Source organism: Accipiter gentilis, chromosome 10, assembly GCF_929443795.1.
Source record: "Accipiter gentilis chromosome 10, bAccGen1.1, whole genome shotgun sequence".
NCBI classification, from domain to species: domain Eukaryota; kingdom Metazoa; phylum Chordata; class Aves; order Accipitriformes; family Accipitridae; genus Astur; species Astur gentilis.
Genome location: NC_064889.1, coordinates 25,653,045 through 25,667,268, shown reverse-complemented (window position 1 = coordinate 25,667,268; position 14,224 = coordinate 25,653,045). Strand labels below are relative to the sequence as shown.

At 36.5% G+C, this 14,224-nt stretch overlaps 1 protein-coding gene across 5 annotated transcripts in view; it reads left to right on the top strand.

Annotated features, from left to right (window-relative positions):
- The window catches only part of CTDSPL2 (CTD small phosphatase like 2), a 45,449-nt gene that overhangs the window by 15,542 nt on the left and 15,683 nt on the right, over positions 1-14,224 (top strand). For 4 of the 5 annotated variants that reach the window (XM_049811964.1, XM_049811961.1, XM_049811963.1 and 1 more), the window contains exons 2-5: positions 7,008-7,216; positions 11,196-11,334; positions 13,161-13,310; positions 13,780-13,995. In XM_049811964.1, coding sequence (XP_049667921.1) covers positions 7,025-7,216; positions 11,196-11,334; positions 13,161-13,310; positions 13,780-13,995 — 697 coding nt within the window. In that variant the 5' untranslated portion in view covers positions 7,008-7,024. Of the gene's footprint in view, positions 1-4,902; positions 4,926-7,007; positions 7,217-11,195; positions 11,335-13,160; positions 13,311-13,779; positions 13,996-14,224 lie in introns of all 5 variants that reach the window. The other variant, XM_049811962.1, reaches the window with a different exon arrangement.

Below are 14,224 nucleotides of genomic sequence, written 5' to 3'. Positions count from 1 at the left end.
CCATGAAGTTTTTCAGTGTGCTTTGTTCTGCAGTGTGAATTTTTCATACTCATCAGCTCTGTGATGGCAAAAACTAATGTATGGGCACAGTTGCTCTGAGAGAAGGGAATGTTTTTTGGCTTACTTCTGTGATTTGGAAGGGAGGTATACTGTGGCAGCAGAAAAAAAAAATAATTCTGTCAACATAGGCTGTATCCACAATAGGAGGTTAATATAATCTTTAGCAGCAGAAGCTCTGTTATGTAAAAAATGTTGAGGATCCCAATATAACTGACACAAGTTTCATCCTTTCCTCTTCTCTTACTATCTCACTTCTTAGGAGAAGCTCAGAGTCTCCCTCCCAACGCTGTGGAGGGTGGCCAAGTAGGCTCGCAAACTCTCTAGCTCTGTACGTCCCCTTTATATGGTGTTGGGGAGCGCATGGTACTCTGTGAGATCCAGTGAGGATTTGTAGCATCTGTCTGATCTGCCTGGGAAAAAACCTAGGCGTTACATTTGAACGCTAGAGAAACCGATGAGATAGAAAAACAAATAAATAAATAAGAATTTTTCACCTGATGTGTTCCTGTCACTCGCCAAGTTACACTCCTGAAGTGTATTTAGTTGTCTTAATCCTCTAGAGCTCTTCTGGTGTTCAGGCTTCAAATATATAGTTTTCAGTGGTGGCAATTCATTGTTATTACTGAGTGCCAAATTGAATGTAGAAATTGTTCAACACTATAATTTTAAATTTTCTTGTCACTTATCTCTTCCTATTGTTCATCACTATTGTTCTTTTACCATCTTAAACTTTTTCCTGTATCAAAAAGCCTTAAACCCTGTAATTATATGTGCCTCACCTAATTTTTCTTTTAATAGTTTTGGGAAAAATAGATAAAACAGTAGTACCATATGTGGTAGGAAAATAAATCATCCCTAACTGAAAATTTCACAGAGGTATGCTCTTATTTAGAAATATGAGTCATTCACAGGAATTTCTTTCCTGTAGGTACACTGTACCTGTGCCATGGAATAACAACAGTATTTACAGGGTAGCGAGCCTGACAACTTAGTGTGGGGGGACTCAGGAAAATGGGGAAATTATTGCAGCTGTAGCTCGTTCAGCTGCTGCTTTTTAATAGCCCCTTCATTTCTTATTTTCCTGTCTCACAAATTGTTTAATGAGAATTCCATTTAGTCCCTCTTTGCCATGTATTTCTCTTTTGAAGAATAAAGTTTTTCCCTTCTCCCCCCTCCCCCCCCACCCCTTCTGGGTTTGTTATAAATGTAGAAGGAATTCAAGAAAGAAGGGGTTTTTTGAGAGTTTAAAATGTGACATGTATATAGTACAGAAATGTGGATTGAGACTTTCAATGTTCAGTATATTTGCTGTTAATGTATTTAGTTGACTTCAGGTTCATGATGTTGTGGTAGTATTTCAGTATCAGCTTCTCATGATGAGCAGGAATTACACTATGGCACAGAGAGAGGATTGAGCTGCAAGCTCCTGAAAGAGAATCTGCTGAAAAGACAAAGTACAGAAATTGTGTAGGATCGTTTAGTGTAATCCCACGTGCAACCGACTGTATGACTGCTCGACTTTGGTCTTAGCACACCTCCCTGGCATAATGGAGGCAGCAGTGTAAGTCAGTCTTGCCTGAATGTGGCTAAGTGAGATACTTGGTCACACAATCATTTAGTCAGGCTCTTCACCGAACGGCATGCTGTGGTGAAATCCAAATTGTACGTGTTTGAGGAAGGAAATTCACATACATGTTTAGACTTGATTATTTTGACTGGGAGAGTGTGTTAAGTATTGTAGCCTGTTTTATGCTTGTTTCAGATAAGAAACACAAATATAATTCCAAGTAAAAACTGTCCACTGCCAAATGTATCAAGCATTAGGAAAGCAAACTTCTGTCATTGAGAGGATTGTAGGTAACTGTTGCTAAGTCCATTAGAGATATTTATAACTGCAGGCTTGATACCCAGGATGTGAAATGAGGCAAAGAACTCTCTGGCAATAGTGTACAGATGAGTTGAATGATTCCTTGCTGGATAAATACATACCATTGACAAACATTAAATTGGTTCATCTTTTGTCCACCTAATATTTGTTTCAGTTCTAGAAAAATCAGGCAACTCCTAGTGTAGCAAATTTTAACTAGTATTTTCCTCCTCAAATTGGAATTTCACTAGTGTCAGTCTTCTTTCAATGTTTTACAATTTTGTCTAATTCCTTTTTACACACATTTGTTTTTAGTATAGTCTTGTTTAATTCCTACCCAGGAAATGGCAGTCATCTTAGATTTCTCACCAGAATATTTTAAGACTGCTGTTTTATAAAGTCACATTGCAGGATGTTTTCCATTTTTTCAAAATTTATAAGTAACATTTTATTGAATGTGGTTTACATCTTTGAATATACCAAATCCCATTATATTTTGGTGTTCATTTACTTAATTCCTAATTCCTCATGGTAAATGGTTATCCATTGTCAATCAAAAACTTGAATTAGTTCAGTGTAACCCTAATCGTACCTTTTGGAGTTTTTTGAACTAGGAAATGAGAATTAAGAATCTCACTTGTGTATATATTTATATACTCAACTTGTATATTTTAAGGAGTCCTGACTGTTTCAGTTCTGTGTAATACACCCTTTCCAGAGAGTTCATAGCACAGGCAATTTGAAAATCGGGTTGACTTGAGACCACAGTTATGAGTGGCACAAAAGCATTACTGTATAGAAAAGGCTTAAGAATATCAATCCTCAGCCCCCAGGGTGGGTGTTTAGGTTAGGGTATCCTCCCCTTGTGCTCTACAGAGGGATCTGGACAGCCTGGATCAATGGGCCAAGGCCAGTTGTATGAGGTTCAACAAGGCTCAGTGCCGGGTCCTGCACTTGAGTCACAACAACCCCACGCAACACTACAGTCTTGGGGAAGAGTGGCTGGAAAGCTGCCTGGCAGAAAAAGACCTGTTGGTTGACAGCCAGCTGAAGATGAGCTGGCCGTGTGGCCAGGTGGCCAAGGTGGCCAACAGCATCCTGGCCTGTATCAGAAAGTGTGGCCAGCAGGAGCAGGGAAGTGATTGTTCCCCTGTATTTGGCACTGGTGAGGCCGTACCTCAAGTACTGTGTTCAGTTTTGGGCTCCTCACTACAGGAAAGACATTGAGGTGCTGGAGCATGACCAGAGAAGGGCAACAAAGCTGGTGAAGGGTCTGGAGCACAAGTCTTGTGAGGAACGGCTGAGGGAACTGGGGTTGTTTAGCCTGGAGAAGAGGAGGCTGAGGGGAGACCTTATTGTTCTCTACCTAAAAGGAGGTTGTAGTCAGGTGGCGGTCGATCTCTTCTCCCTAGTAACAAGTGATAGGACAAGAGGAAATGGTCTCAAGTTGCTCCAGGGGATGTTTAGATTGGATATTAGGAAAAAAATTCTTTACTGAAAGGGTTGTCAAGCATTGGAACAGGCTGCCCAGGGAAGGGGTTGAGTCACCATCCCTGGAGGTATTTAAAAGACATGTAGCTGTGGTGCTTAGGGACATGGTTTAGTGGTGGACTTGGCAGTGTTAGGTTAACGGTTGGACTTGATGATCTTAAATGATGCTGTGATGGCCTTGGCAGATGTCACAGAGATCAGGGAGTTCTTGGACTGCAGTTGGTGGGACTGACTGTGCTCCATACCGCTTGCTTGGGACTTGGCTTCGTGCACACACTGCCTACCTGTTTGCTCCAAGAAATCAGGTCCACTTTGAACCCTGTGCTTCATCACAGTGAGTACTCTGAGAATGGAGCCTCCAGTGATTCCCAGCTGCCCTCCATCCATCTTTGGACCTTTGTCCTATTCAGCTCTCCAAAACACACCAGCTCAGTAGGCTGTGTGATGTCTAGCTATGTCGCTCGCGAGGTGTGCTGTGTGTTCTCCACCACCTGTTCTGTTGCATTACTTGGATGCCCATTGATTCTCTTTATAAACGGATTTAACTGGCATAAAAAGGAAGTAATTCTTTTTTCTTGTTGGCTCAGCAAACTAGCCTGGTCTCTGAGGAGGAGACAAACTCTGAAATGAGTGTGGGAAAGAAATGAGGAGGGAGCAGGAGCAAGACACTAGGCTCCCTCATGTCATCCTACCATATCTTAAAGTACCTTTGCGAAGTTTGCTCTGATGATTACATCTTCTTGTACCTTTTTTTCCTATGTCTTTCTGATTTTATTCCCCTTTTACCACTACTCCTCAACTTCTCAGCATAAACATGTTTCCTGTATCTAAGGGACCATCATGGGTATAGGCTGCCTCATTGCTCTGTTCCTGTGCCTGGCAGGAAGGATTGCAAACAAAAATCCATTCAACCTGTGGAATGCAAAAAAAGACTGGTTAGTCATTCTGGATGGCATAGGGCTGGCTGGCTGGCATGTCAGAGATGTGAAGGAGCTTAGCATGCTGGGGCTGTTGATACCCATTTGAAACCAGTTGAAGCTGGGATGGTTGATGTGTTTACAACTGCTGTCTAGACTCCTCTGCTCACTTCTCTGCCATAGAGATTGCTGTCTGTGATCTAATATGTGTCTCCTTGCAATATACAGATAGAAGAATTTCAGAGTTATAATTCAACCAAATTAATTCCTAAACAGGTTGATAATACCTTAATAAAATTCCCTTTTCAAAGCATGGATGGACTACAGCTCCTTGGAGAGTTTTAAGAATATTTTTAACATGGCAAAACAGTGTTGTTTTTCTCTAACTTCATTCCAACAAATTGCTAACTATTTAACTTGAAACATTGATATATTTAAACTATTCAGTTTAAAAGTTTAATGGCTATTTTCTGTCTCAGGCTGTATTTCCTGCTAGGGTTGTGAATTAGTTCATCTCCCATATATAAGAACACTGAGAAACCTTAAATGTAATTGTTCTTTTTTCAGCCGCCTAGGATAATATGATTTTGGTAAGTCGTACTAACTTAAAGTACATGATTTAATCCACACAATGTTGATAAAAAATAATGCTTTCCTCAATATTTCTGAAGTGAAAATATACATTACATTTTTTAAGGTATCTTTGGACCATCCTGTCTGTTGATGTTTGATAATTTCTTCAATTTTATAATTAGGTGGTCCTGATTTTTACAGAAGTACAATAGGAGCATATGTCTCGTGTTGTGGATCCTTCCCACTATAAATTATACCAAAAAAATTAATCTGGCAGCAGTTCATAAGAAAGAAAAGGCAAGATGCAAGTTCTTATAACAGGCATATTTATTTTACGTCTTTGTATAAGAATGTTATTTTTATCTTTTTATTTTTCTAGTGGTAAGGAGTAAGAACAGAAAATCGGATTAAAAATCTTTGGGTATTTTTTTCATTATTTCTCTGCATTACTTTTTTGCACATACAGTAGATTCTTTTAAATGAAATGCAAATTTTATTGCAAAGATTAATAACGAAAGGACACTCTCATGGACTCTGAGTTTTAATGCTTCTGTTACTAGAGGGCGCAAGATTATAAGGAACCAGTTTTTATAAATTTAGGCTATGGTTTCTGTTGTCTTTCCTTAAACCTCACATATCAGTCCACTTTTGCTGTAGTTACTTCAGTCATTTAAGAATCTTGACTTGTCCTTTTCTTGTCTGTAAACAGTTGTTGTATTAACTACTCATGGAAAATGCTGGACATGTACGTATGAAAAATTAAATCCCATGTTTGCTGGCAGTTAAAACAAATATTATATGTAACTAAAATATTGCACTCTTGATGATACCAATTAAGTACTTTTTTTGCTAAGTCTTCTAAAAATGGTGTCAGCAGTTATGTTGTTATTCTTTATCTGGAACACCTTTCATTTGAGATTGAGATTTATCTAACTGCAAACAAATGCAACTGTGTACAGTTTTTGGACTGTTTTTGAAAAATATTATCACAGTATTTCTATGTCTGTGAAACATACCGGTGCCACCATTGCCTTTTCTTAAACAAGATAGCTGTTGTGACATTACTTCTATTTTAAATGTACAGATTATTTATTCTGTCTATTCAGCAATAAGGTATGTGCTAAATGAACATCAGAAAAGCAGATACTGTTTCCTGTTGCAACAGGCATATGCTTTTCTTTAAAAAAGTTTTTTTTGTCATGACTTAAGCTACAAAATGCATATTACTGTCTTACCAGTATTTCTGTGCATTACAACTCAGATGAATTTGTTCTACTCTTTTCTGCTCCTGATCTAGTATATGCATAATTTTAAGCACATGAGTAGTCCCATTCAAATCAACCCAAGTGTGAGCTTCAGTCAACTGAAGAAGGCATATCCCTCAGTCCAGAAAAGCAGTTATATTTATGCACAAATTTGACTATACCAGCAGTCCAATTGAAGGGTGGAGATAAATGGGTCACATTGCCTGGAATGGCCTTTTACTCTGCTTTAATAAATATTGCCCTTGCATGAGTCTTCCTGTGGTCTAATTTTATTCCTGAATACAGTTGTATTGAAGATCAATCTTAGGTTCCTTTGTTGAGCTGCTATGTCCTCACCCATATTGAATGCATAGTCTCATCTATGATTTCTTCTTCTGTGAACACTTGACATGTATTTAGATTTATGCCTCATCTCAAATTTAATGTAGAGACTTAAAATGAAGTATTGTGAGGAACACAGAGCTGGAAAGGACTGCCTAGGTCATTGAGTCTAGTAATTTGATACTGAAGACACCAGGCACCATACAATCCTTTTCATCTTAAAAGCAGGTGGATTTTTTTTGTTCCTACTACTCAGATTGGAGGGTTATGCAAAAACCTCCTTGATCTAATGGTTAGGTGTATCCATGGCCAGATTATATTCATTTGTTCTTCTGCCAATGTTATGCTTTAACTTAAATAGCTCTTCTCTTTGATTTAAATTAGGCCATATATATGGATGTAAAAGCTCAGTGCATCAGAACACTGTCAGTGTTAGATAATTTTTTTAATTCATGATCTGAAGCTTAATACGTTTCTTCAATGACTAAGTATTCTTGTTTTTTCCTTTTATAGCTTTACATGTGGTACACATGAAAATGAGGCTGAGAACGCGGAAAGCTTCTCAGCAATCGAATCAAATTCACACACAACGTGCTTTGAGGGCAAAGAGGAAACATTCGGAGGTGGAAGAGAGCTTACCTGTTGGTGGAGGAAAACCACAGAAAAATGAAACTGGCTTGTTGTCTTCAATCAAAAAGTTTATTAAAGGAAGCACACCCAAGGTACACCATCAGTGGATTTCTTCTTTTGTTTTTAATTGGGTCATATTCAGTTAAATTTGATTTACAACCATTTCTATTAAGAATAAATAAACGTGTAATATGGTAGAAGCAAAACATTCTTGTAAAGAATTAGAAGGCAAGAAATACCTGTGATTAGTTATGTCAGGTAACAGATATTTTAAAAAAAAAAAAAAGGCAGCAGACTTTCAAACTCTACAGGAGTCAATTGTAACTGTATTTAAGACAATCCAATAAATCACAGGATTTATTACCTAGGTATTTCTTTGTGAAAGTGTTGACTAATAGATTTGGTAGATTTTTAACTTCTGGTTTAAGGATTCTTTGAATTTGGGAATTACCAGTACTGGCAACTAAGAAAAGCAAGTATCTAAGCATAAATTTGCTCAATATTTTTGGTTGGTTTTGTTGTGGGGGTTTTTTTCCCCAAAATTGTTTAGGAGTTCTTCAATCAATAAAGATCTAACCTCACAAATTCAACTATCATGAAATTGATACAACTACTCGGTGTATTACTGCAGTGAACACTGCCACCACTTAGTGGATCGAATTAAAACATTGTCAGGGCTAAACCACTAGACCTCATCTGTCTTGATCCAGACAGAAATCTGAACTTGCTAATCTTCACATGTTAAAACCTGTTGAATATATGTTTTGAGGATGAATTTTATGTGTGTGTGTGTGTGTATATATATATATATATATATATAAAACTTTGATATGCTGAATGTAACCTTGCAATTGCTTCAAAAACCTGTGATTTTTTTTTCTGTAAAGAGACGCCAGTTAAAAAACCAACAACTTCATTCAGTCCCAGCAGTCCAGATATTGACATTATGTAGCTGTAAATTGTAAAGAAGAGTAGCCATGAAGTCATAACTGAATTAAAATGTATTCCAGGTTAACTTTATGTTAAATAAATATATGATATAAATTCAGAAGTATTTTCTGGGTTTTGAACTATGTGTTGAAACGATAATTTTGTAACAAGCTGAAGTCGAAATAATTTTAATTAAGTAATATTAGATTCTTAAATTGTCAAAAACATAGTGAAATTTAGTATTTCATAGCATGTGTTAATTACCTATCATAGAAACATTGAAGTAATGACAAAGAAATACTTCAGTAAAAGTAAATGGTTAAATGCACATTTATTTTGTTTTTCATTAAACCAGGACAATTATTCTATTTTACATTCAGCATCTATATTGTAGCTCAGTAGTGCAACATTTTGGCTGCAAAACCACTGCAACAAAATGCTGAAATCTAAGCAAAACATTTTACTTTGGAATTTTAAGATAAGAGAAAGATGTCTGGTTTTCCTTTCCTTTGTCTCTTTAAGGTTTTGTTAACTTACTATCTTCTCCTCTTCTCTTCCTCTCCCAAATCTTTGGATTACATTTCATTCTGTTTTTTTCTTGACAGGTTTTTGAGTATAAAATGCTCACATTTTTCTCCTCTTTCCTTTCATGTCCTTTCCTGTGCCTGTAGCAGGACTTGGAGTGGTTCCAGTGGCATTACCATGGCATGATATTGATACTGTCGGGCTATCTTCCAAAGCGCTAATGACTTAACAAAGTAGTCTTGTGGCTGCCATGGAAACGTTATAACTCTTGAGATAGTGTATATGTACAACTTGCATAGTAGTTCGTTTATGGGTACGTTAAAATCTAGATCACTGCTGAGGTTATATGGATTTACAGCAATAAATATCTTCATAACAAGTATATCTTGACAATTTTGATCATAGTCATAGGTCATTTATCTGGTATTGTAAAGATGTCTTAGTAGAAATACTCCTTAAACAAACAAAACCTGAAAAAACCTTATAGCTCTTTAGTTAGAGAAACCAGAGAGTAAAATGTGGCTCTTCAAATGTGGATGGTGGTAGGTCTGATCTTGAGGTCTTTTGCTAACTCATGGCCTCCATGCAAGTCAGCAATAGTATGGAGTGTGCAATAGTATTTGTCATTTACAAAACAACAAATCTGATATACCAGAAAAACTGATACATGTATGCATACAAGAAGTACTATTAAATTTTTTAAATGTTAACATTGGAAATGTTGTAGAACTTGCTGTTGCAAGTTACTCTAAACTTGTTTGATTTTGGGGGTTCTAGCACTGTAGAAATTGCATTGACTTTGAATGCATTGTCATTACTTCTAGTCTCAGTTTAGGCCATTCCTTAATACATACATGGTTTCCGAAAACAACCTAAAAACAAATGAAATGTTTGTGTCGGTGTGACATTGTCATGTTCCTTATGGCACAGTTATTGATAATAATAGGTTATATTGCATTGAATAGATCATAGCATTCAAATAGATCATTATATAAATACATATAATAGGTACATTTAATTCTATATCTGTGCAATAACATTTTCTGTGTATAAACCAAGTAGTACAATAACATTATATGTCATTTCACCTTTGAATTCTATTAACTAGTACAACATGGGCACAGCAATGTGAGCTTTCCCACTACATCATGATGGCTCCTCTTCTGGAGGATGAAAGGGGTCTCCAGATTTAGTGAATTCTTCATGCCTCTGCTAATACCATCAGCCAGATTTCCTGGTTTTGTTGTAATTTTTGTAATGTTTCTACATTTGTTTTCCGTAAGGCAGAATGACAGCACAACTCATTTTATGAAGGCCAATGGACAGCTTTTAGAAGTTAATTAATCTATATCATTTTTTTCCCCGGTGTTGAACATTTGAACAAATGACCTAGAAGATGAGATGGCTTACTGTTCTTTTATCAGTTCAGTGAGACATCTGTTTTCTGTCATTATATGGATTTATGGTATATACAATATTATTAATTCTAAGTGGTAGTAATTAGATTGTTCTCACCAAGGTTGTTGGTCAAGGACATTGCCAGTAGGAAGCTTTTGGGATCAGTGGTGTTCACTTGTCTTCTGATGATGGATGTCAATACATTTCCATTCTTGTTAGTATGTTTTTTTAGCTACTGTACTGTTGGCATGGGCTTTAGAATAATTTTTCTAAAAGATCTATTTACTTTTTTTGGAGCACACAAACGGTTTTTCTCTTTTCTTTTTAAAGATGTGAAACAGCTGCTCCAGAAGGGTAATATTGTAATTCTAAAATTGAAATTCTAATTAACTTTGATATGGTCTGTGGCCTTGTTATTTATTTTGATATTTAATTCCATTTATTTTGGATTGTCTTACACCTTACATTTCACTGTATTCTAGATGGTCATGTTTTAGATTTCAGATTGCCATTTTTATTAAGTTGTAGTGGGTGCTTTGGGGAAAAAGGGAAGAAACCTGTCTTAAACATGTGTGCCAACACATATACTCATGCACAGAAAATATGCAAAAATGTTTGGTTCTGTGTCGTTCCTGTAAGTGCCACAGGGAAAAACAGTCATTTACTTAAAGGTAAGAAGAATCATTGGGTCGTAACCCTTGCGTACAACATTTTTAACAGCTAAGTTTTGCCATGTACTATCTGATATGGATTGAATAGCAGCAAGTTATATACTTGTATACAATTTAGCAAGCCACTTTATGTAGGGATCATGGTGGAGAATTTCATATTGGATATTGTTGTGCAGTTTACTTCCTGAATATTTAACAGGCAGAGGAATCAAGTTTCACATAATTTTATTTGCCTTGCCTCTACATTTCCCGAATTCCATAAGACTTAAATAGTGAAATAGTACTTAAAGACAGTTTTTCTACTACGGAAGTTCCAAGTACAGTTTTCTTTCCCGATACTTTGCTATTTACCTTGACTTGTGTCAGTTTAAATGAGTTTAAAATTCCAGCTGGCCAGATACATGTTGCATATTCTGCATCTGGAAATAGAAAAATACATGGATCTTTTGTGAAACTTTCCCTAACAGCTAACATTTTCTGGTAGTATTCAATGGAGAAAAGAGGCACTATTCAGTATGTTTCTTTTGTCCTCCTTTTCTGTTTTAAGGAAGAAAGAGAAAACCCTGCAAAAAGAAGTAGAATTGAACGGGATATAGATAACAGCTTGATTACATCCACACCTCAAACAGGAGAAAAGCCTAATAAACAGATCTCTCGAGTACGACGGAAAAGTCAAATGAATGGAGGTTTGTAAATATTCTAATCATATATTGTTGCAGCTGAATGGTGATTCAGTAGTCTTACAGCTGTTAACTAATATAGGACGTTTCTTCAGTGGTGGAGGTTTTTAAGGGTTTTGTGATTGACTTCAGCAAGAGCAAGGCTGAGCTAATAGTATCAAAATAAGGTTTCTAAGACTGTAAGCAACAGTTCCAACATTACTTCTCAGACGCATCCATTGTGTCTTTGTAAGAACAATTTGGATATGTGAACATGACCAGATATTTTGGAACTAATTTAACTTCTTCAAAAAATTATTATTCTAGAAAGCCAATGATAATTATTTGGTTTAGCTCTTCTCCCATTTTCTCACAAAAAAAATGAAATATGACTTCACAACTCATGACCTTCGTGGAAGTAACCAAGTGTCCTTAGATATTGAAAGCACTTGTCAAACACATAGACATGTTTCTGTCATAGAATCATAGGAAAATTTAGATCAGAAGGGACCTCTAAAGGTCATCTGGGCCAGTCCCCTTGCTTCCCTCACAGCAATGTTGATCCTCCTTGAAGTGAGATCTAGCTTTGGAGTTAGATCAGGCTGCTCAGAGCCTTGTCTAGTCAAGTTCTGAATATCTCTAACGGTGGAGATTCCACAACCCTGTTCCAGTTTTTGACCATGTCTCTGTGAAAATTGTTTCTTTTGGAATATCTCTAATAATGACATGATAAAATGGTCAATGACATTTAAAGTATCAGCTCTGGTTCCAAATCTGATTATAAAAAACCATTTTTTAGACTTCTAAGGAAACAAGACTTGTATGATTGTGCTGCCTGTCAGTTATGCCTTCATTCCCATTCCCCCAATAACTTTGGAATCCATTATCTGGTTTCTGCCAAGTTTGTCAGCAAGGCAGGGGCTCAAAGATTTCATAGTCCAACAAGGTTTGCAAAATCAGTAGCTAAGTAGAGGATACAGCTCCAAATGAGTCACTTCAGTGATGGAAAGGTTACAATGAGAGAATTACCTGTTTGATTGTTGTCAGATGTCTATGTAACATGGCTTTAGGAGAAACCCCTTTTTCCAGTATTTGCTACTGTTAATTAAGGTTTTTTTGCCTCATGGAGAGATAATGGATATGCACCCACTTAGTGTGATACATGCAGACAATGCTCAAAGATGAAGGAGCAGCTATTGACTTAAGTGTTCTGAGATATGCGTGTAGAGCACACTGAGCCCGTGTTACTGTTACAGTGGTATGAAGTTCTTAGTTAAAATATTCCGTATTAGTGAAGGCACTGAGTTGCAGCTGGCACACCCTACGTTTTATATAGAAACGATAGGAAGTGTGAAGTACTTGTGCAGCTCCATCAGGCTCAGCTGACAAAAAGGTTCTCAGCTCATGTGCACAAAATACATTTGCTTACTTCCATATGGACAGACATCTCAAAGACTTGTTACTGTGAAGTAAATAACTTCTCTTTCATTTCAGTCTCAGAACTGTGTCTTGGATCTCAGCCATGAGATGGCAATTTTTAGTTCTAGGATGTACTTTACTGTACATGCACATTTATAGAACACCTTAATTGTTGTGTGTTATGTTTTGTAATGTGAAGATTTATTTAATTCTATGTCCTTTGTTACCTATGATAACAAGTAAAAATTATTTTACTTCATAATTGTATTTATATATATATGTGTGTCTGTATATGTGGAGAATAATAAATTATGGACTTGATCTTGTGAAGTTATGAGCATGAGGGATCTTTCCTATGGTGAAAATAATAAAAGAGAAGATGTAACTGTGAAAAACAGAAGCATGGTATTATACTACATAACTTTTCTTTACAGAAGCTGGAAGTTATGAAATGACAAACCAACATGTAAAGCAAAATGGAAAATTAGAAGATAATCCTGCCACTGGCAGTCCCCCACGAACTACATTACTGGGAACCATATTTTCCCCTGTTTTCAATTTTTTTTCACCAGCAAATAAAAATGGTGAGTATTATTTAAAAAGCCAATAGTGTTAAAGCTAAGGATGATAGATACTTTTTAAGAAAAAGCTGTTCTGAATGGCAGTACACTTTTCATTCTGATTTACAGACCAAGAGTTACTACTACCAGGTAAAAGGCCTCCTTAATTCTTAGAAGGGTTGATCATTAATAAAAAACCCAGTAAGTTTATATGCATTAGAACATTTCTTTCATAGGTGTAAGTATCTAGCGGTAATTTTAAATTTTAAAAATACCAATTTTAAAAATTGGTATTAAGTTCCTTGTCCCAAACACAAAGGCATTTGTCATGGTTTTCATATTGGTTCTCATTTTTGTAACGTGAATCTAATGCAGCCATCTTCAGTTATTCTGAATTTTTTTTTTTTGTGTGGCTAAGTAGTGACTGTCAGTATTCTGATAGGAAACTCAGCTTAAAGATAATGACTGTGAGTGTACTGAAATCTTAATTCAGGAACATCAGGATCAGATTCTCCAGGACAAGCTGTTGAAGCTGAAGAAATAGTCAAACAGCTTGATATGGAACAGGTAGATGAGATTACTACAAGTACTGCAACATCCACCAATGGAGCAGCCTATACTAGCCAAGCAGTGCAGGTCAGATCTACTGTCAACAATGGTTTAGAAGAAGTGGAGGAAACAAATGACCGTGATCTGCCACCACTTACAGGTAAGAAATGTGTGCTTGTCTTGGACTCAGGTGTTGAAGCTGTATGTAATTTGTACTCTTAGGGAAATTCTAGCACCTGCATTTTGTATAAATTAATATTTCACATTTGCTTAGGGCATGCAAACAGCATTAATATTGATTTTTTTGTTTCATAGACAAATCTGTTTTATGCACCAAAGACACAGTTTTGGCAAGTCTCATCTATTCCTGGTGTAACTTAGTTGACCTC